This window comes from Barbus barbus (genome assembly GCF_936440315.1).
Source record: "Barbus barbus genome assembly, chromosome: 34".
Classification (NCBI taxonomy): domain Eukaryota; kingdom Metazoa; phylum Chordata; class Actinopteri; order Cypriniformes; family Cyprinidae; genus Barbus; species Barbus barbus.
Genome location: NC_136762.1, coordinates 28,070,556 through 28,092,711, shown reverse-complemented (window position 1 = coordinate 28,092,711; position 22,156 = coordinate 28,070,556). Strand labels below are relative to the sequence as shown.

Below are 22,156 nucleotides of genomic sequence, written 5' to 3'. Positions count from 1 at the left end.
TATTATATCTGACAAAAAATCACACAGATGAACTAAGAACATTTCAAAACAGATCCTGTAGTCAAATAAATACACTGAAGACACAAAACACCAGACATTTAAACATTATAGGACCCCCTTCAAAACGGGATGATGCATCTCACGGGGTTTATCCCAAATAAAATTTGTTGCAATTTGTTGCAAACATTTAAGCTGAAATCCAAAGTTTGTTTAAAGATAAAATCAAAAGGAGGAAATTATATTTTAAATAAACCGTAAACAAAAACAACATTAACATTAAACAGTTCAGGTTGTATGGTCATGGTGCTCAACATAATAACTGACTAAGAATATATTCTACCCTGTTGAAAAAAACAGCATATGCTGGTTAGGTATGTTTTGAAGCATGGCTGCTGGTTTAAGCTGGTCCTAAGCTTGTCATGAGCAGGAGTTAGTTGCTTAGGACCAGCTTTGGACCAACACATGACCAGCTAAGAACCATCTTAAACCAGCTCAAACCAGCAGCCATGCTTCAAAACATACCTAACCAGCATATGCTGTTTTTTCAACAGGGTAGTTATTCATATTAAATGCTTGTGAGCTTAATATGTTGAGTGCAGATCAGGCGTGTGTGTGTGTGTGTGTGTGTGTGTGCATGTGTGTGTGTGTGTGTGTGTGTGTGTGCATGTGTGTGTGTGCGTGTGTGTGTGTGTGTGTGTGTGTGTGCGTGTGTTATTTGTGTTGATGTCTGTCTGACGGTTGTCATTTCTCCTCGTGTCTCTGTGCTCCTGAGGAGGAAGTATGTCTCTCTGTACCAGTATTAACCTCTTCCTCACCGTCTTCCTCTGTGATGTGTGACACCAGTAGAGGGCCGCGGTTAATAACTCCTCCATAGGAACTAGTGCAGGAGGGACTGTGGTTCTGTCATAGTAAAAGAGCCACACTATATTGAAAATAAAATAAACTTCAACATTAAAGGGTAGTGGAATAAAAACACTTACTGGTGACATGTCACAATAAAGTTCAGTTTGTTAACATTAGATATGAATTAGGTTTGATGCACATTTTTAAAGAATGTATTCATCTATGTCAATTTATAAATATACATTTGTTTATAATAAATTTATGGTAATTAATACAACTTGACATGTTACGAATGTATACATATATGCAGAAATGAATATGAACAGAATGTATTAATCTAATGTAGAGCACTGGTCATCGTTAATGTGTGATACGTACACTAGCAGTTTATTAGTGATTCTACTGTTTACTTCGGTATGTGCTATGTTTAGGGGAAAAGGACTATACTGTCTAACTACAAGCAACAGCACAAATAAATACAATAGAGCAAAGATACAAATAAAATAAACAGTGCTTTTCAGTATGAATTACAGATTAATCCTTATTAAAGTTACAAAAGCTATTCAATCAAGAACAGTGAATGATTTCCTTGTCTTTTGTTGATCAACATTAAGAAGGTGCTGTCACTTTAAGACAATGGCACAGATCCAGTACACTGATACTGTACGTTCAGCTGACTGTCTGCTAGGATACTCACCAAGATGGGTGTGTTGACATAGTTTTTGTGTGAATTTGTCCATTCAAGCACAAGACTTGAAAGAGAACTCAATATGAGCGCTCACACAAACGTTTGAAACTTTGAAAAACATGCAAACGTTATAAACGGTTCACGCATATACTAGGCGTTACAGTAATATAGTGTAAAAACTCATTTCAGTGATCAAAACTCATTCTGATGTCAAATAACTCAATAAAAGCCTTTCATAAATTTGTATAACCTTTATTATCTGTAAATTCACACAGTTATAAAAAAAAAAACTCCCTGTTTCCACAAAACAGTTTCACTTCCGATAACCAGTACACCTCCTCAGTGTCGCTTCCACAATGTCAGGACTATCTGGTGCAATATTACAAATTGAAGTGGTCCAAAAATTCATGTTTTTATAACAGTTTATATTGGTATAAAATGGAAACTCCGTTTCCACAAACCATTTTCACTTTATACTGATAGTACATCACCTCAGAATATCACTCACACAATGTCAGGACTGTAATGATTCAGATAAGTAGAAAAGAGTATCTCCTTGTTTACACAGACTAATTTCACTTCAGATTGATAGTACACCTTCTCATAGTATCACTTGAGTTTGAGGGCTTTATTTTTGGAGTACTGAAACTCTGGGGTGGTGGACTATCAAACTGAAGGGAAACTGATTTGTGGAAATAAGGACTTTTCTTTTAGAGTTCTCTGAACATTTGGAAAAACGGGTTATGTACAAGTTTTTGGGGGGCTTTAATTTTGTAATTCAAGTTCAAGTTCAAGTTCAATGTACAGTACATACATACAGAGAATTGAAATTGCATTACTCTCAGACCCTTGGTACATACAGTTAACATTAAACACGTTCAGATACAGATAAATACAGTTTAAACATATGTACATACAACTATACAATTATACAAATGAGGATATTGTAGAAAAAAATAAGAATTAGATCGATAAAGTGGCATAAGGCGCATGGCAGATAGAGTGCAAAACCAGTTAAATAGAAACAACACTGTGTAGATATATTTGTAGTGCAAAAGAGCTTATCAGTCTGAGGACATTGTAGAAAATAAAAACAAGAGAGATAGATAAAGTGCATAAGGCACATGGCAGAATAGGTGGAGTGCAAACCAGTTGAATGTACAAAAACAAAACTGTGCAGATGTTTTGTTTTGTTATGAGTGTAGTGCAAGAAGAGCTTATCAGTCTGTTAAAGTGACAAGTCGAAGTGACTGTTCGGATAGTTTTTGTCAGACTATCCGAAGAGGTAATTTGCGGTCAATGTTGGATGGGTAGTGATCAGCCAATGCTGCACAAGTGACAGGTGCCGGTCACAGTTTGTTGGTCGGTGGGGGGGTTGTCACAGAGTCAGAGTTCCTAGTGTGTTGCTGTGTTAAATGGGGGTGAAAGAGGGGGGGGGGGGCAAGGACGGGAGGGAGTTCAGCTTCCTGACAGCCTGATGTATGAAGCTGTCCTTCAGTCTGCTGGTCCTCGCCTGGAGACTCCGCAGTCTCCTCCCTGATGGCAGCAGACTGAAGAAGCTGTGTGTCGGGTGGGTGGGATCACCTGCAATGCGGAGGGCTTTGCGGGTGAGACGGGTGCTGTAGATGTCCTGGAGGGAGGGGAGAGAGACACCAATGATCTTCTCAGCTGCTCTCACTATGCGCTGAAGTGACTTGCGGCAGGATGCGTTGCAAGCGCCATACCACACAGTGATGCAGCTAGTCAGGATGCTCTCGATGGTGCCTCTGTAGAAGGTGCACATGATGGGGGCCGGGGCTCTGGCTCTTCTGAGTTTGCGGAGGAAGTAGAGACGCTGCTGTGCTTTCTTGGTCAGTGCTACAGTGTTGTTAGTCCAGGAGAGGTCCTCAGTGATGTGCACACCCAGGAACTTGGTGCTGCTCACTCTCTCCACAGTCGCACCGTTGATGGTCAGAGGGGCATGCTGAGTGTGTACTCTCCTGAAGTCAACAACAATCTCCTTCGTCTTCTTCACGTTCAGAGAGAGATTGTTGTCACTGCACCACCCGGCCAGGCGGCTCACCTCGCTCCTGTAGTTTGTCTCATCTCTGTTGCTGATGAGACCCACCACAGTCGTGTCATCCGCAAACTTAATGAAAATGTTGGAGTTGTGTGATGGTGTGCAGTCGTGGGTCAGCAGAGTGAAGAGGAGGGGGCTCAGCACACATCCTTGGGGGGCCCCCGTGTTCAGTGTGATGGTGCTGGATGTGTTACTGCCGACCCGTACTGCTTGAGGTCTCCCGGTCAGGAAGTCCAACAGCCAGTTGCACAGAGAGGTGCTGAGCCCCAGCTGGACCAGTTTGTGAGTGAGCTGTTGAGGGATGATTGTGTTGAATGCTGAACTGAAGTCTATGAACAGCATCCTGACATATGAGTCTTTTTTCTCCAGATGTGTGAGGGCTGGGTGGAGGGCAGTGGTGATGGCATCATCGGTCGAGCGGTTGGACCTATATGCAAACTGGAAGGGGTCCAGGGAGGGGGGGAGGACAGACTTGATGTGGTGCAAGACTAGCCGTTCAAAGCACTTCATGAGGATGGGAGTGAGTGCTATTGGATGGTAGTCATTGAAGCAGGATGGAGATGACTTCTTAGGGACTGGAATGATGGTGGTAGCTTTGAAGCATGTGGGGACAACAGCCTGATTTAGTGAGATGTTGAAGATGTCTGTGAAGACCTCAGTGAGTTCCACTGCACAGTCAAGTGTGGCCGGAAGGGTCGTCAGAGGCACTTCAAGACTGCTTTGACACCACTGACTGGAATATGTTTAAACAGGCTGCCACATACAACAATACTACAGACCTCCAAGAGTACTCAAGAGACTGTTACTGCCTATTTGTATTATTTTTGTATTATTTGTATTATTTTTTGTATTATATTTTTATTTATTGATGTTTGTATTATTTTTTATTTATTGATGTTTATGTCTTTATTTATGTATTTTTCTTATTCATTTATTTATTCATTCATTATTGACAGAGAAACTGGCTCAATAAATCAATGGCAAAGATCACTTTTCATTTGAACTGAGTTTTTACACTATATTACTGTAACGGCTAGTATATGCGTGCACTGTTTATACCGTTTGCAGGTTTTGGAGGCTGGCCTGACCGCAGTGAACCGTGGATGGAGAACGCTACGGTTCAATTTTTTTATTGAGAACCGTTACACCCCTAGTAAATATATGCCAAAATGTAATGTATTTCTGTGATCAAAGCTGAATTTTCAGCATCATTACTCCAATCTTCAGTGTCACATGATCCTTCAGAAATCATTCTAAAATGCTTACTCTTTCAAAACATTAAAAATGTATAATTATTCCAAACTTTTGACCAGTAGTCTAATTCTAATGAACATTGAAACTTGAAACATAAAATGTTACCTGTTAATTTAGCTGACTGTTTTACTAAACAGATGTGGGTTTGCAGTTATTTGCCATTGACATGTTAGCACTAGCTTTGCACATCAGTCATTCTGCTTCAGATGGATGAAGACCAGGACGAATTCTTACATGAACTTCGGTTTGGGATTGTAGATGGGTCAGTTATTCACCACAGACCTGATGCTAGATGAGGGTAATGACTGTGAAGCACTTTGCTGATCGTTTGCTTCTGTCTGTTGTGCTGCTGAGAGGTTTGCGATTGTAGCTTTGCTTTTTTGTTGAATCTCTTACTTTCACTTTCTGTTGTCTCAAAGTGATAATATATAACTTAATTCCCACCATATTTCTGGTATTATCTATCAAACTAATCTAACTAATTTGATCGTTCGCTTTTTTAAAACCGCGAGTGCAGCGTGTTAACATTCGCTAGCCAGTTAGCTTGTCACTCGCAGTTCCATTCACATTTCTATACGCGCATATTATTGTTTTCTTTTTATCGCGTTTCTATACATGCCTATTATTGTTTTATTTTTCCTCGCTCCGTTTCATTTCTCTCTCGCTCCGTTTTTCACAAGTTCATCAAAGAACAGTGGTATGCAAATAATTCATCAGTCACGGTGAGCAATGGCTTCTTCTCCTGCTATTGTTATTTGCACTTCATGTCACATGTACAGTTCATCTCTCTCTGTGGCGACGAGGGATTCATGTGATAAATGCAGGGAAATAGTTAGGCTGACAGAAGATTTCAGAATTAGAGACACGCATCCAAACTTTAGTTGAGGACAGTAAGAATGTGAGAGCTGTAGATACTGCTTTGGATGTGACCAGCTCAGGGAGTCCTGTACATTGTTCGGTTCCGGTATTAGAGCCCATGCAGCAGGGCAACTGGGTGACTGTGAGGCGGCTTAGTCGCAGTTCAAAACACAGCTCTTCCATTCTGATCAAAACATCAAACAGGTTCTCCCCACCCACTGAGAAACCTGATGAAAGTGCTCCAGTTATTGGCGATTCTATTGTACAGAATGTGAAAATCGAGACACCAGCCACCATAGTCCAATGTTTACCGGGAGCCAGAGCGCCTGACATCTTGGCAAATTTAAAAGTGCTGGCTAATGCTAAACGTACAGTCAGGTCCATAAATATTGGGACATCAACACAATTCTAACATTTTGGGCTCTATACACCACCACAATGGATTTCAAATGAAATGAACAAGATGTGCTTTAACTGCAGACTGTCAGCTTTAATTTGAGGGTATTTACATCCAAATCAGGTGAACGGTGTAGGAATTACAACAGTTTGCATATGTGCCTCCCACTTGTTAAGGGACCAAAAGTAATGGGACAATTGGCTTCTCAGCTGTTCCATGGCCAGGTGTGTGTTACTCCCTCATTATCCCAATTACAATGAGCAGATAAAAGGTCCAGAGTTCACTTCAAGTGTGCTATTTGCATTTGGAATCTGTTGCTGTCAACTGTCAAGATGAGATCTAAAGAGCTGTCACTATCAGTGAAGCAAGCCGTCATTAGGCTGAAAAAACAAAACAAACCCATCAGAGAGATAGCAAAAACATTAGGCATGGCCAAAACAACTGTTTGGAACATTCTTAAAAAGAAGGAACGCACCGGTGAGCTCAGCAACACCAAAAGACCCGGAAGACCACGGAGAACAACTGTGGTGGATGACCGAAGAATTCTTTCCCTGGTGAAGAAAACACCCTTCACAACAGTTGGCCAGATCAAGAACACTCTCCAGGAGGTAGGTGTATGTGTGTCAAAGTCAACAATCAAGAGAAGACTTCACCAGAGTGAATACAGAGGGTTCACCACAAGATGTAAACCATTGGTGAGCCTCAAAAACAGAAAGGCCAGATTAGAGTTTGCCAAACGACATCTAAAAAAGCCTTCACAGTTCTGGAACAACATCCTATGGACAGATGAGACCAAGATCAACTTGTACCAGAGTGATGGGAAGAGAAGAGTATGGAGAAGGAAAGGAACTGCTCATGATCCTAAGCATACCACCTCATCAGTGAAGCATGGTGGTGGTAGTGTTATGGCGTGGGCATGTATGGCTGCCAGTGGAACTGGTTCTCTTGTATTTATTGATGATGTGACTGCTGACAAAAGCAGCAGGATGAATTCTGAAGTGTTTCGGGCAATATTATCTGCTCATATTCAGCCAAATGCTTCAGAACTCACTGGACGGCGCTTCACAGTGCAGATGGACAATGACCCAAAGCATACTGCAAAAGCAACCAAAGAGTTTTTGAAGGGAAAGAAGTGGACTGTTATGCAATGGCCAAGTCAATCACCGGCCTGAATCCGACTGAGCATGCATTTCACTTGCTGAAGACAAAACTGAAGGGAAAATGCCCCAAGAACAAGCAGGAACTGAAGACGGTTGCAGTAGAGGCCTGGCAGAGCATCACCAGGGATGAAACCCAGCGTCTGGGGATGTCTATGCCTTCCAGACTTCAGGCTGTAATTGACTGCAAAGGATTTGCAACCAAGTATTAAAAAGTGAAAGTTTGATTTATGATTATTATTCTGTCCCATTACTTTTGGTCCCTTAACAAGTGGGAGGCACATATGCAAACTGTTGTAATTCCTACACCGTTCACCTGATTTGAATGTAAATACCCTCAAATTAAAGCTGACAGTCTGCAGTTAAAGCACATCTTGTTTGTTTCATTTGAAATCCATTGTGGTGGTGTATAGATGCAAAAATGTTAGAATTGTATCAATGTCCCAATATTTATGGACCTGACTGTAAATTCAGTAAGATTGTTATTCACGTCGGCGCTAATGATGTTCCACTTCACCAGTCGGAGATCACTAAAAATAATGTTAAAGAGGTGTGTGAACTTGCAAGTATGATGTCAGACACTGTAATATGCTCTGGCCCCCTCCCTGCTTACCGTGGCGATGAGATTCATAGCAGACTGTTGTCACTCAATGGCTGGATGTCTAAGTGGTGCCCGCAGAATAACAGGTTTTATAGACAATTGGAAGATTTTTTGGGGCAGACCTGACCTGTTGAAAAGAGATGGTCTTCATCCCTCCTGGGGTGGTGCCGCTCTTCTCTCTAGAAATATGGCACATAGTCTTAGAGTTCGTACTTGACTAACTGGGGCCCAGGTCAGGAAGCAGACAGACTGGCTAAACCGACCGTCTGCTAGCCGCCTCACGTCACAGAAGTCTCAGCACATAGAGACTCTTTCACCTAGATATCACACTATAGAGACTGTGTCTGTTCCCCGAACTAGAAAATACAGAAAACATCCAAACCAAAGTAAAGGTCTCTGCACACTGAGTCCGAAATTTTCACATGCTTTTTTTCGCATTCACAATCTTAAAAATTCGTCACGCACAGAGACCTTGCACACTGAGTCCGATGCGTTTTAATTAATCCGTTGCAAAAAAATTCGCAAAACTATACAAAATGTCTTCAAGCAGTGAGGATGATTTTGTTGTCCTCTCTCTTTTTAAAAAAAGAAAAAGAAAAAGAAAATATTGGGTCCATCCAATCCTTAGATTGCGCAGAGAGGAATGAGACTTCCACCTCCTTATCAAAGAGCTGCGGGATTATCCCGAGAGATTCAAAGTTTATTTCAGGATGTCAGTGCCTCAGTTTGATACTTTGCTAGCGATACTGAATCCACATATTAAAAAGAAGACCACCAATTTCCGTGAACCAATTTATCCTGAACAGAGACTGTCTGAGGTATGGATACACCCACAGACACACACACACACACACACACCGAACTGCGGCATCGGAAAGGTGCGCGCCAGGCATAAAAAAAATAGGCTACAGCAGTTCTTTATATTCTGTATCTTTGTATTCCGCAATTTGTTTGTCATAAAGTTCTCTGTGCTGCAAGACGAAGTGTTTTAATTTGTCTGACACTATTTTGGATTTTGGCTTTCGCTTGTACGGTGGCTCTGAATTGTCAAAACACCTTCTCAAAGCATCTCAAAATGCTTTATACGGATGCGAAAAATGCAAAAAAATCGAACCCGATCAGAATTTTTTTTTGACGGACGAAAATTTCAGAGGCAGTGTGCAAACGTGATTGACAAAACGTGAGGTCGTATTTATTTTTCAACGTGCGAAAATTTCGGACGAAAAATTCGGACTCAGTGTGCAATGGCCTTAAGAGTAACAATTTAATTGATGTTCAACAAATAAAAAACAGATATAATACAGATAAACAAATGATAAAGCTTGGCTTATTGAATATTAGATCCCTTTCTACAAAAGCACTTTTTGTAAATGATATGATCACTGACCATAAGCTAGATGTGCTTTGTTTGACAGAAACCTGGCTAAAACCAGATGAATACATTAATTTAAGCAAGTCTACCCCCCAAGATTACAGTTAAAAACATGAACCGCGCCCAAAAGGTAAAGGGGGAGGCGGTGCTACAATTAATAGCAATATTTTCAGTATTTCTCAGAGGTCAGGTTTCAAGTATAATTTGTTCGAAGTAATGGTGCTTCATATAACCATAGAATATCCAAAGAAACAAGTGTTAATGATAAATCCCCTGTGATGTTTGTACTGGCTTCTGTATACAGGCCACCAGGGCACCAGACTTTATTAAAGAATTTGCTGATTTTCTATCTGAGGTAGTGCTGGCTGCAGATAAAGTCCTAATTGTTGGTGATTTTAATATCCATGTTGATAATGAAAGAGATTCGTTGGGATCAGCATTTATAGACATTCTAAACAACACGTTTCAGGACCTACTCATTGTCGAACTCAAACTCTAGATTTAATACTGTCATATGGAATTGATGTCAGTGGCGTTGAAATATTGCAGCAGAGCGATGATATCTCAGATCATTATCTAGTTTCGTATATATTCCATATACAGTGGCATGCGAAAGTTTGGGAACCCCTTGCAGAATCTGTGAAAATGTGGATAATTTTACCAAAATAAGAGAGATCATACAAAATGCATGTTATTTTTTATTTAGTACTGTCCTGAGTAAGATATTTTCCATAAAAGATGTTTACATATAGTCCACAAGACAAAAAAATAGCTGAAATTATTAAAATAACCCCCTTCAAAAGTTTGGGAACCCTTGGTTCTTAATACTGTGTGTGGTTACCTGGATGATCTACGACTGTTTTTTTGTTTTGTGATGGTTGTTCATGAGTCCCTTGTTTGTTCTGAACAGTTCAACTGAGCACTGTTCTTCAGAAAAATACTCCAGCTCCTGCAGAATCTTCAGTTTTCCAGCATCTTTTGCATATTTTAACCCTTTCCAGCAGTAACTGTATGATTTTGAGATCCACCTTTTCACACTGAGGATGATTGAGGGACTCAAACACAACAATTAAAAAAGGTTCAAACATTCACTGATGCTCCTGAAGGAAACACGATGCATTAAGAGCCGGGGGTGAACAATTCGGGGGTGAAAAATTCAGCCCCAGAGACTGATCCCCAGTGAAGACCCTGTCTCCTAGACGGCCATCGGGACAAGACCACAGGAACAAATGAGTCCTTTGCACAATCTGATTCTGCTTTAGCCTAGATTTAAACTGCTGATTTTGTCTGGCCAGAGGAGAATGACACTATTTCAACAAACTATTTCCCTTCTAAATACTGTAAAGCTGATATAAAGCCACTCAGCTTTATATCAAGCCAATTTGCATTGTTAAAAGCGCTATACAAATAATATTGACCTGACTTGACTTGACTTGACTTTGACCAATAGCTGCATGCAGTGCAATGACCGTTCATCAGCACTTTGTTAATAAGATTATGAAATGTCACAGAAGAGCGTACTCTCTTACAGGATCAGACGCTTTGGTCGTGTCTGGCCGGTCTGGCGATGGCCAATAGGGAGCTGAGCACAGCAGAAGTGGCGTATGCAGCTATAGGAAAGGTGAATCTGCCGAGAGAATATCTCACATCACAGTCTCCTCTCCGTCTCTTTAACGCTCGTCTTTGTCTCTGTTAGATTGACAAGGTGCAGTACATCAACTTCATAAAGGACCTGCCGTCGAGAGACTCGTGTCTCGCTCACATCCTGCTCTTCAGTGGACACATACAGGAGGCCGAGGCCACTCTACTGCAGGCTAACCTCAATTACCACGCCATCCAGATGCACATCAACCTCTACAACTGGGACAGGTGCGAGCCGTCACTGACACTGTCTACTCCACACGCGCCTGTGTGTCTGCTCCTCACGCCTGTCTCTCCACAGGGCTCTGGAGTTGGCGGTGAAGTACAAAACTCACGTGGACACGGTGCTGGCTCATAGACAGAAGTTCCTGCAGGACTTTGGAAAGCAGGAAACCAACAAGAGATTCCTGCAGTATTCTGAGGGAGTAAGACATGTTCACCTCATGGATCTGTAGCACTGTTCAAATGTCTGTGGTTGATGGGGTTGAAGCCACAGAGTTTGTCTGTCCTCACTGTAAACCAGTCTATAGGGCTTTTATTGTTTCTGATTTGTTTTACAATTTATTAATGTTTCTGTCTCTCCTGCTTATGTTCAGGTGGAAGTGGACTGGGAGAAAATCCAGGATAAAATTGAAATGGAGTTTGCTATGGAGCGGGAAAAAGCAGCCAACTCATCCGTCAGAAGCAGTGTGTCCATTCGCCGATAAAAACACACACCTGTAATGTAATTCAGGTAAATCGAGGCCTGGATTCCAGCTGAATGAGCACTGATCTCTGACTCCTCAACACTAACTGTACACTGTGGTTAACTCTCAAAGATAAGAAGTTATGGCAGGCATATGAATTCATATCTTAGCCTCTAAAAATGCACATCAGTCTATTAACAGGCATCACGTCTAGTTCTAGTTATTTATATCATATCATTTCATGAAGATTTTGTAACAAGAATGAATTTTTATTGTAAAAGCTTGATTTATGTTTATTCAATAAATGCATATTTGAAATAAAACTTGCAATGGTGAGTGAATGAAGAGCTGTTTCCACCTAACATGCATTTGTAGTGATCCGACACACTGGAACAAAACACTTCTACCAGAGACTCATTTAAAGTTTAGCCACTGGCATACATTCCGATCGTAATCATGATTTTGGCACAATGCAGTGAAATATGAATCCGTATAGCGTTGTTGTGCTACGGGTGTCCCAAGTTCGAATCCCAGCTCTTGGACCTTTCCTGATCCCGCCCCCTATCACTCTCCCACTTCACTTCCCATCTGCTCTATACGGTCCCATCATAATAAAAGGCAAAAATAACTCTTAGCCGTGGCCTAGTGGATAGAGAGTTGGACTTGTAACCTGAAGGTCGTGGGTTCAAGTCTCAGGTCCGGTAGGGATTGTAAGTCTCCACTCTCAATACCACGACTGAGGTGAGACCCTTGAGTGTGGCACCGAACCCCCAACAGCTCCCCGGGTGCCGCAGCATTGGCTGCCCACTGCTCCGGGTGTGTGTTCAGTACTGAGTGTACACTTGGATGGGTTAAATGCAGAGCACAAATTCTGAGTATGGGTCACCATACTTGGCCACACACCACTTTCCTTTCCCTTTCCCCCTTTACATGCGTTTCTAACCTTTTACCTGCTATTGACAGAATTTTCCAGCTTTCAGTTTTTTTGTTATTATATGGTAGGCGGCGCTAAGAGTACTGAACTCTGAATCAAAACACAGCAAAGAAGCAGAAACAAGTGACTGTCAATCCAGGAAGTGGTTTAGGACTGTGAAGCTTTGGGGGTGTTGATGAAAGCAATGGACCTCATATATGTTTTGATTAAGATTCTGAATCCCATACAGACATATACTGTAGGGCCTCATTCATAACCCTAACGAGCAGAACTAATTTTTGTGTAAATCGTTCATAAAAACATTCTGACGTAAACTTTTGAATTCATGAAAATGTTCATATGTTAGTTGGTAAAAAAGAAATGTACCCCTGCTCCCTACCACCTGTAAATGGTGCATAAAACGTTCTGTGTTCTTTTTGGCAAACTGATGACACTGAAAATTTATTCACTGCCATCATTTGCCCTTGTCCTCTTTTTTTCTTTTTTCTTTTTTGCAGTTGATAACTGTAAAACTCAGCGCTCGTCACTCACTATTTCCCCAGCCATCCAATCAACAGAGGAGGGGCGGGCCAAATAGCAACCATCCATCCTACTTGTACAACGACTGCCTACAACAACGGAGAAGTTAATATTGCTGGTTACTGCTTTTTTTTTTGGTTAAATTCTTGAAAATAAGATAGTAATACGTTGCCGCCGTGGATATTCCAAATCATAGAAAAGCATCTCAGCTGGAAAAACACTGTGCCACCAAAGTGTTCTCGAGCGCCACCAGCTGGTCGTTTTAAGAAGTGCGCCTGCCATTTTTTTCTGCTGGTAATTATTTTTTTTTTTTGCATAGCTGTAATTCATAGGCGGAGATTATGCTAATTGTGAATGAGCGTGCACAAGTGCCCTATTTACGAATGACTGGAATGCATTAACATACGTTTAACTTACAAATCTGAAGTTTACAAAGTGTTTGTGAATCCGGAGGAGTGTTTTCAGGAAGGTCTGTTTTACGCACAAATTACTCAGAATTGACTCATATATTTACGCAAGTTTCATGAATGAGGCTCATAGTCTTTGACAAAAACGTGATTTTCTCAGATTTTTGTTCAAAATGCTTTTTTTTTTTTTTAAACAAAATATTCTGGGGAAAGGGAACTTTTCTGAAAATGTTAAAAATGGCAGTTCAGCCATTGCCCAGAGGATGGGTTTATCTTTTGTCTCCTCTGGAGCAGAAGGCTATGGAGGAGTATGCACCAGGGAAACATCCTTCTAATCCTCTGCCACTTCCAGTTTCTTCTTTTTGGCCAAGAAGGATGGAGGCGTGCAGCCTGGCATCAACTCCTGGGCCCTCAATAAACTGACTCTATCGTCTTCCTCTGGTTCTTGCTGCCCTGAAATTACTCTAAAGAGCAGCAGTGTTCACCAAACTGGACTTATGCAGTGCCTATAACCTCACCAGGATATGGAGGGAGGTTATAGGTGCTGCTCAGGTTAGTGATGTAAGTTCAGTCAGTTATCAGTCCGGTTTCTCGGGATACAACATCAAGCCCAAGGGAGTACAGATGGACCAGAAGAAGGTCAAAGCGGTACAATCCTGGCCAGAAACTTCCACCAACAAGGATCTCCAGAGGTTTCTTGGCTTCGCAAACTTGTACCGTTTGTTTATAGGCAATTACAGCCTAATCACAGTTCCACTCATCATACTTCTTCAGTCCAAGCTCAAGTCTCTGTCCTGGAACACCCAAGCAATCACCTCTTTGCAACATCTGAAGAAGGCCTTTACAAGTGCTCTTATCCTGATGCCTTCTGATCACAATCTACCCTTCATTGTTGAGGTTAATGCATTCACTTCAGGTGTTGGAAGATTATCTCAGCGGCAGGGGGAACCACCAACACTCCTCTGCTTTTTTTTGTCCCTGGTGGTTCAGAAGGGGCCTTGTTCTTACCTGTTTTAACATCTGTCCTACAGTCCAGGGTTCATGAATGCCAAGGTCCTGAGTCATTCAGCTCGGAACCCTAAACTGTCTTCCCTCCTACCATGATAGTTAGTCCAGTCTACTGGGCCCTGGATGATACATCCATGTACCATCCTCCTGGGCCCTGGACAAACATTAAACCCTCTTGCTCCTGCAAACCTGTATTGATGTCCCTGTATGGCTCAGGAAGTTCAGTGCTTCATCCAAGGATATCCTGACTGCACTGTCTCCATATCACTTTGCCAATTTCCAGCCACTAAGCTCTTTCCTCTGCTTGTCCCTCGCTGCCGTTGGTCACACCTAGGGGTTGGGGTTCATCACAGACCTCCCGGCATCTGTGTCCTGTTTGTAGCTGACCTTCTCCAAAGCCTGTCATCTGGTGCCAATGAAGAGACCACAGAAGTGTCATTCCATCACATCTTCTGGAATTTTAGCCTCCTGAACACACAGGGCCAGTTTTACTAACAGTTGGTGCCAGCGCAAACCACCTTTTGGCGTTAAAATAGTACTGTCAGGTTTTACTAAAGATGCGCAGTGAGCACATTATCTGAACATATCGTTTGCCAAGCCATGTTATTTTTAATTTGCTTCAGGAAATAAAAGACTTGGAACCCTCAACTAGGAGCCACACAATACCAACTCTATCAAAACTTCTAGCAAACCTTTTTTTTTTACCTCCAGTTCTTTTCAACATACTGTGGCTTCTTTAATTCTAGGGCTGCCCCCTAATAGTCGACTAATCGTTAGTCGACCAGAAGAGGCTTGGTCGACCAAAATTTTATTTGTCGCTTAGTCGCAGAAAAATAAAAAAAGAATCCACAGGCGAAGTCACGCAGTCCGTGACGGACAGATCGTTAGCGGTCGGTCTATGGTAATACAGTATATCCGGCAGGACATCCAAACGCTCGCCTATCATTCATCCACCACAAATATGGCTTTTCATCTGAAATATGTATGTATTATCAACTTTACATGGCCGCGCAATCTAATGTTAACCTAGAGAATCGTGCACTATTCAGTGTTTGTGGAAACTGTGGAAGCTGAACAGCAATGCGCGCTCACTGCAGGACAGATGGAGGCGTCGGTGCGCTTACTTGCTCTTATAACTCCTGTCATTCTTGGTCATACAGATAAGAGTAATACATCTTTCAAATCTGTAAAAACTCGACGTTTATTTGTGTGCACTCACAATTACAACAAAATGTGCTTTTGTAAAATGATGAAAGCAAACAGGATGCGCTTTCTGCCATCTTGAGCGTGAAACTCCGGGTATATCTTTGCCTTACAGACATTAAAAATATAATTCACATATTTCACAGAAGATCAATTCAAATGGAAGACAAATATCCTCAGATTATGTGATCCGTATGAAACATAGAGGCACATCCACTACTGTGGAGATGACGAGTCAGTGTCGCCGACATCTCTTAAATCGAAAACAAAGAAAGCACTAGTTTATCAAATTATTAAAATGTTAATGCAGTCTCCTTACTGTTTTTCCCTGACACATTAATAATCATTACTTCTGCAGTGCGCCGTGGCAAGCTTTATGCATGCGCTTGAGTGCTTATTAGGCTATGTAGGGAATTAAAGGCTCATTATAATGATTTAAATGATTTATTAAAAAAAACGTGTGATTAGTCGACTAATGCTTAAAATGAATGACTACTAGTCGACAAGAAAAATCCTTAGTTGAGGGCAGCCCTATTTATTTCTTTATTTTTATTTGCGACTACACTAATTTGTGCTGCGCATGGTATATTGTGTTGGTCGATATGTAAATGAGATGTTGCGTCTGTGTTCTTTAATTTGCAGTTTGTTAGTAAATCACCCCCAGAAATGTCCATGCCCATTGGCGCTGTTTTTAATTGTGCGCTCGTGCTAATTTGCCCTGTTTAGTAAAAAAAAAGTCCATATTACATTCGGTTCGGTTCATCTCCATGGTCTGAAGTTCCTTCTTCTTTGTCCTAGGTGTGTCCATGAGTCCCTCCTCCGGCTATCAGATTCCTCCTCCGGTTTCTCTGCTAAATTACCTATCAACTCCACCAGCGTTTGGTGTTTGTTCCATCCATGTGATATCCTCAGGTTCCCATTTGCCTCTGCATATAGAGACTGTTATTGTCTGAGTTAAGAGCCTTCCCTGGTTGCGTTGTTCTTGAGTATCCACACCTTTATTGTCAGTTATCACACTGTTCAGTATTGCCCTGTGGTTGAGTTCATCCAGTGTAATGAAAAGATTGAATAAAAAGCTTATTATAACCCTTGATGTTTGTAACCAATATCTGCAAATGCTCTTTTATAATTTGTCACTGTAAAATACATGGTAAAACTGGATAAAAATGTCCATCAAGACAAACTTTGTTGGCTTGAAAAAGCCTATTGAGAAAGCTTGAAGCATTTTAAAAAGCTTGAAGTTTAAAAATCGTGAAAAGCTTGAAGTTTGAAGCAGTTTGCAGTGTTCTGGATGGTTTTGTAACAGAGAAAGAGCTTGCATCAGAGCTCTTTACTCTCATGTGCACAAAACAGATTCTGTATTTATCAAAAAGAGTCAGAATATGCAAGGAAATACGAACACTATATATTGTATATAACTTTATATAAATAAACGTTCTTTTATTTTTAACGTTGTGTCTTTGCTGCTAAACTTAAATTTAGATTCTGCATTCCATTTTTTTTTTTACATCTCTAGTTTTTTGTTCTTCTAATATCCAGAAATGCATTTGAAAGGTGCGTTCATATCTGTTGATGGTGAATTGGGCTGGCCAACACAGTCTCATGACAATTTCTAACTATTTTAAGGTTTGGCATATTGGCAACGAATTTGTACAATCTCATACATTTTCATGCGACGACCTGCCCACGCCCCATCAAGGGTTATATGGGAGAAGCTTTATACTTGTATTACAAATCATATTTTTTACCACAAATCACATCATATGATTTTTTTTCTTTGGAAAGATGTTTCCACAGTCTTAACGGAGACATTGAAAGTCTGAAGCTCACGCTGAGCTTGTGGGAAGGATAAAACGGAAATTGTTTGTCATTATTACGTTTATATGACATGTCAAATGAACATTAAAATCTGTGGTGGTCTCATAAACTGTGCTTTTTAAGTTAAAGTCACACTAAAAACTATTTTCCAAGTTGTCCCAGCTAATATGCATTTCTCCCATTCATTTGTATCCGAGCAGTCCATCTCTTTCTTATTTCTGATTACGTGCACAGTAAGCACAATAAGACCAGCTTTAAATTAAAATTGTAATCAGCACTGTTTGAGCAGACTGTCCACATGCGTGTTTACTCAGTTCAGTTACTATTTCAAAACACTTACTGTAAGAGCCAAACCTGAATGTAAAAATGTCTACAGAATCAAGTCAAACACAATGAGTGGATTATAGAGAGTTTATGGGTCTTCTAGATGTTTGCAATGTTGCTCGTCTTTCCTCTATTGCTCCTGTGTTTGAGTTCAGATACTCTCCATTCACCTCCATCATGATCTCCTCATATGTGGGCAGATAATTCACCTCCTCGTACGGGGGAAGTAGCAGCACCGGGGAGCTGAAGTCCCCTGTGAGGGAGTCCTGAGAAGCGTGTCCATGCAGAAGTGACGGCTCCTCGGGCGTCTGACGGCGGGGACGTGGACATACAACCCGCTGAATGAAATAACCCACCACGAAGAGCAAGAGAAGGATCAGCAGTCCCGACAGCTTACGGACCATCCATTCCAGATTTTCCAGGAAAGTGTGCAGAGGAAATTGATGGACGGTCGTGATGCTGCTGCTGTTTTGGGTGCAGCATCGCTGGTCTTCATCACACTGGATCTCTGCACAACTCCGCACAGCCTCGCAGGAGAAACTCATAAACCCCGATGCAACACTCAGCAATGTCCTTGTTCTCATGCTTCTACCATCAAGTGGTTCAGTGAAGGTGCTGTCTGTTGCAGTCTTAACAGTCTTATCATCCGAGATATTTATTTTCTGATCTTATATTTTCATACAGCACACTGGAGCGACAATCCCGGACGAGCCCCCATCCGATATTTGGAGATTAGAGTTCTGGCACTCACTTATTGGAAATGAAAATGACAGATCAATGTAAAAAAAATCACTCTCTTCCTGTTGTGAGGTAATGTCATTGTCTTTCTGTCAGTTTGGTTCAGTTTTCATCCCACCGTTGCTCATAATTCACATCCTCAGAATGGAGCAGACGACCTCAGAAGCCACCCGATTAAAAATGCATGACACTGTTTCTCTGTGGGTTTCAATGGACCCATTATAGCCAGAACCAACTCAAACTAAACCCCCCTCCTGATGCTCTCGCACGGCAGGCTTTGTTGCTCGCAAAGAACCCAACAAATGCCTTATCAGATATTTTAGATTATACAGTTCATGTTACAGGGTAACAAGATTAGTAAGGACTGAATAATACAGATGCTATTTTTTTCTGGAACTTCTTCTAATTACAGGTCAGTATCTGTGTTGTTTGCTACTTTTATTGTTGCTCGTACATCTGCCTAGGTTTTAGTTTTTCAAACAATTAATAAACTCTGGCCCATAATTATTTGTGCTAGGCAGATGAATGATTCCTCAAATCATGTGTGTTGAGGACGAGAAAGCAGGTGGAAAATGCCATATAGTATCTTCAGACAATACGATCAAAGACTTAACAAGTGTGGTAAACAAACAGTCTACCACCTTATCTAGTTGTTGTTGCTTTTGCAAGTTATTAAAGCAATATGTAACATGGGCTCTGTAATTTAGTGTAGAATGGCTGATACAACCTCAAAAATGTCTCAATGAAGCCTCAATAAAATAGGCTAATGACTTTCTATGTCTACTATGTGGATATTTTATGTATTTACATTTACAGGTCTTTACAGAAAAGTGTGCTTTACAGAATCGCTTTTATGTGCAAATGGAGACTAAATTGTATTATGGGCCTAGAAAAGGCAGAATGACTGTGCAGTATGCATTTACCAAAGTTTGCTTGTAAGGCTCCAGTCGATATTCACTTCTCATAAACAGAGCTAATGTCCAATTGGTCAAATGTGATTACTGGAGCATTATGCCGTAAAATACACTGGAACAGAATCAAGTTGGCCAGCCAGATTCATGAGGGATCATGTTTCTCACTGCAATTGCTCTCATTTACTGAAATGTGATACATGGTGTCATTAGTAAAACATTGAAATACGTTTGCTGACAGGGACTGCTGATGTACGTTTCAATGGCCTCTTCTTCATACCTCCTTTTAGTGTAATGATGAACAAAACATAATACATGAATGTTTTTCCTATTGTGATTCTTCAAAGATAGTGCCACTGTGTGTGATTTGTATATCAAATCAAATTTGCCATACATCCTTGACTACTAGTTACCATACCATGACTGTGTTTTGTTTAACAGTATATGACTACCGTCTGTGTCCAGAGAAGAGACAACCAAATTTATTAAGCTGAGAGCAGAGAAGTAGTTTTGGTTTCAAACAAGGTTGGGATATAAGATCTGTTGAGTATTTTTCAGTGAGGCATTGCGGACAGGTGCGGTAATGGCTGTGTATTGCCAGTCTAAATAAGTTTATCTCATTTAGTCCAAGACTATGTATCTCATTTAGTCCAAGACTTTAGATTAAGTCTAATACCTATAATTTTTGTCCTTATTACATATGTCTCTCCAGTTTTTAAAATATTACAAATCAGCGTACGCTTAAATGTACACTTGGACATCACTGGTAGTTCCTATTGAACTGTTTGAAACCCTACTTTGAAGTAGGAGCTAATTTAGTTCCCCCAAAGGAGTCCTAGAACTAAATACGTTCCTTGTTCTTGCTGTGTGAACACGCCAAAAAGCAGGTACTTCTGCCAATAGTTCTAGAAACTAGTCCTCCGGTGCGAAAGCCCCTTATCTTTCTGAAGGTGTCTGTACAGATTTTCATGGAGTCTTCTGGCCCATTATTTATTTTTATTAATGTGGTATCATGTTTCAGATTTTCCTGTGAATCAGGACTGCAGCTGCGGTTTCAAAATGTTTTTATATATATTGTTTTCTCTTTTTCTCACTGTAGGAGTTGAAATGTCCACCAACAGGGTTTGGTACAAAGTCAAGAAAGGCTACTGCTGCAACATGGCCTTGGTTTGTCCTAATAGGTGAAGCTATTGGAGAGCATCCCTATGTTTTACCACTTGTTTTAATATCCTCATCCATTAATGATGACCCATGACCCAGCTTCATCTGTTTCTGTGGCTGCTTCTCCACAGGGAAATATCCACTGACCTCTTGGACTTCCTGAAGATGGAGGCAGAAAAAGATGATGCAAAAGAGAGAGAGAGCAGTGGTGGAGAGGAGTGAGCGATTCCTGTCACTGTTTGAAACATTTGTGACCCTGTCTGTGAAATCCAGGCTAAAGTCTGAAAGTCTAATTATGAGATAACAAGCATCAAAGTTTGATTTCAACCATTAATTTCACTATGAGTTCAATCTTTGACATGCCCTTACTCAGTCAGTATTAAAGATATCAAGGTTACATTTTACAGAAAGTTCTCTACCTTATGAAGGATGATTTTATGTAGAAAAAAAAGACTTCAGCTGGGTTTTCACAGCCATGGTCACATTTATTAACCAATTTTATAATTAAAAATTGTATATGTTTATATAAAAATACATGTGCATGTTGTAACAAGATACTTAATAACATTTTAAAAATGAATAAATGTCTTAATAAATGTCTGATAATAAACTATCAACATGCGCATTTAATAGTCTTTAAAAATAAATTTACTACTTGGTTACTTTTCTAGCATGCATTCTGTTCTATTCTCAAAAAAAAAAAAAACCCTGTCAGTGTAGAATTTTTTTTTTTTAAACAAGTCAAACCTCTCCTACAGCTCCTCTAGCTGTATGTTGACCAGTGCTGCCAGCTGAGCTCATACGGTTGTGTCATTGCTCTCCTGATTAGGTTCTGTTTGCCTCCGGATGCAGTGGACCATCATGCACACTGAGAGATTGTCAGTTTGGAGCTGTGGAAGGGGTTTGGTGTCTCAAAGCAGACATTCTGCTGCCACAAAAATCTATGGATGCTTAGAACTTCACTCTCTAGAATGGACTCGGGAACTTAACCCTCTAGAATGAATGAATAATGCATTTATATAGCGCATTATTGCGTATTGCTGTACACCCAAAGCACTTTACAATCATGTGGGGGATCTCTCCTTAACCATCACCAGTGTTACAGCCCTAGTCTTTACGAGAGGTGCTATGGGATTTTTAATGACCACAGAGAGTGGTCAAAAGATGAGACGTTAACTTTTTGACAGTATAGTGTCCCCGTCACTATACTGGGACATTAGGACCTACACAGACCACCGGGTGAGCACCCACTTCTGGCCTCACTAACACCTCTTCCAACAGCAACCTAGTTGTCCCAGGAGGCCTCCCATCCAGGTACTGACCAAGCTCAACCCTGGTTAGCTTCAGTGGGCAACCAGTCTTGGGCTGCAGGGTGATATGGCTGTGGCTCGGGAATGGAGTCGGGAACTTTCTCAAACAGACTCATGAATTTCACTCTCTAGAATGGACTCAGGAACTTAACTTTCTGGAATGGACGAGGGGACACATGCATTTAATATACTTAAAGAAAATGCCCTTTAAAAAGGCAAAAAAACAAAAAAAAATGACCAGGATATCAATTTAAATTAATTATAGTA

General features: G+C 40.8%; 2 protein-coding genes across 5 annotated transcripts in view; one reads left to right on the top strand and one right to left on the bottom strand.

Moving 5' to 3' along the window:
• Positions 1-21,240, top strand: part of LOC306854525 (intraflagellar transport protein 80 homolog) — a 58,868-nt gene extending 37,628 nt beyond the window's left edge. The window contains exons 16-21 of one of the 4 annotated variants that reach the window (XR_013782848.1): positions 10,761-10,850; positions 10,926-11,098; positions 11,172-11,295; positions 11,467-11,603; positions 20,518-20,599; positions 20,711-21,240. Coding sequence is in view for 2 of the 4 variants with exons in the window: in XM_079392645.1 (XP_079248771.1) it covers positions 10,761-10,850; positions 10,926-11,098; positions 11,172-11,295; positions 11,467-11,577 (498 nt within the window). In the remaining 2 variants the exon portion in view is untranslated. Of the gene's footprint in view, positions 1-10,760; positions 10,851-10,925; positions 11,099-11,171; positions 11,296-11,466; positions 11,890-16,425; positions 17,076-20,517; positions 20,600-20,710 lie in introns of those variants that run through there. The other 3 variants (XR_013782849.1, XM_079392645.1, XM_079392644.1) reach the window with 3 other exon arrangements.
• On the bottom strand, positions 17,847-18,353 carry c15h3orf80 (chromosome 15 C3orf80 homolog; the record flags this gene model as incomplete). Its single annotated transcript, XM_079391973.1, has 1 exon — positions 17,847-18,353. One exon carries the CDS (start codon positions 18,351-18,353, stop codon positions 17,847-17,849), a length of 507 nt encoding a protein of 168 aa, XP_079248099.1.
• Positions 21,241-22,156: the final 916 nt, after the last annotated feature.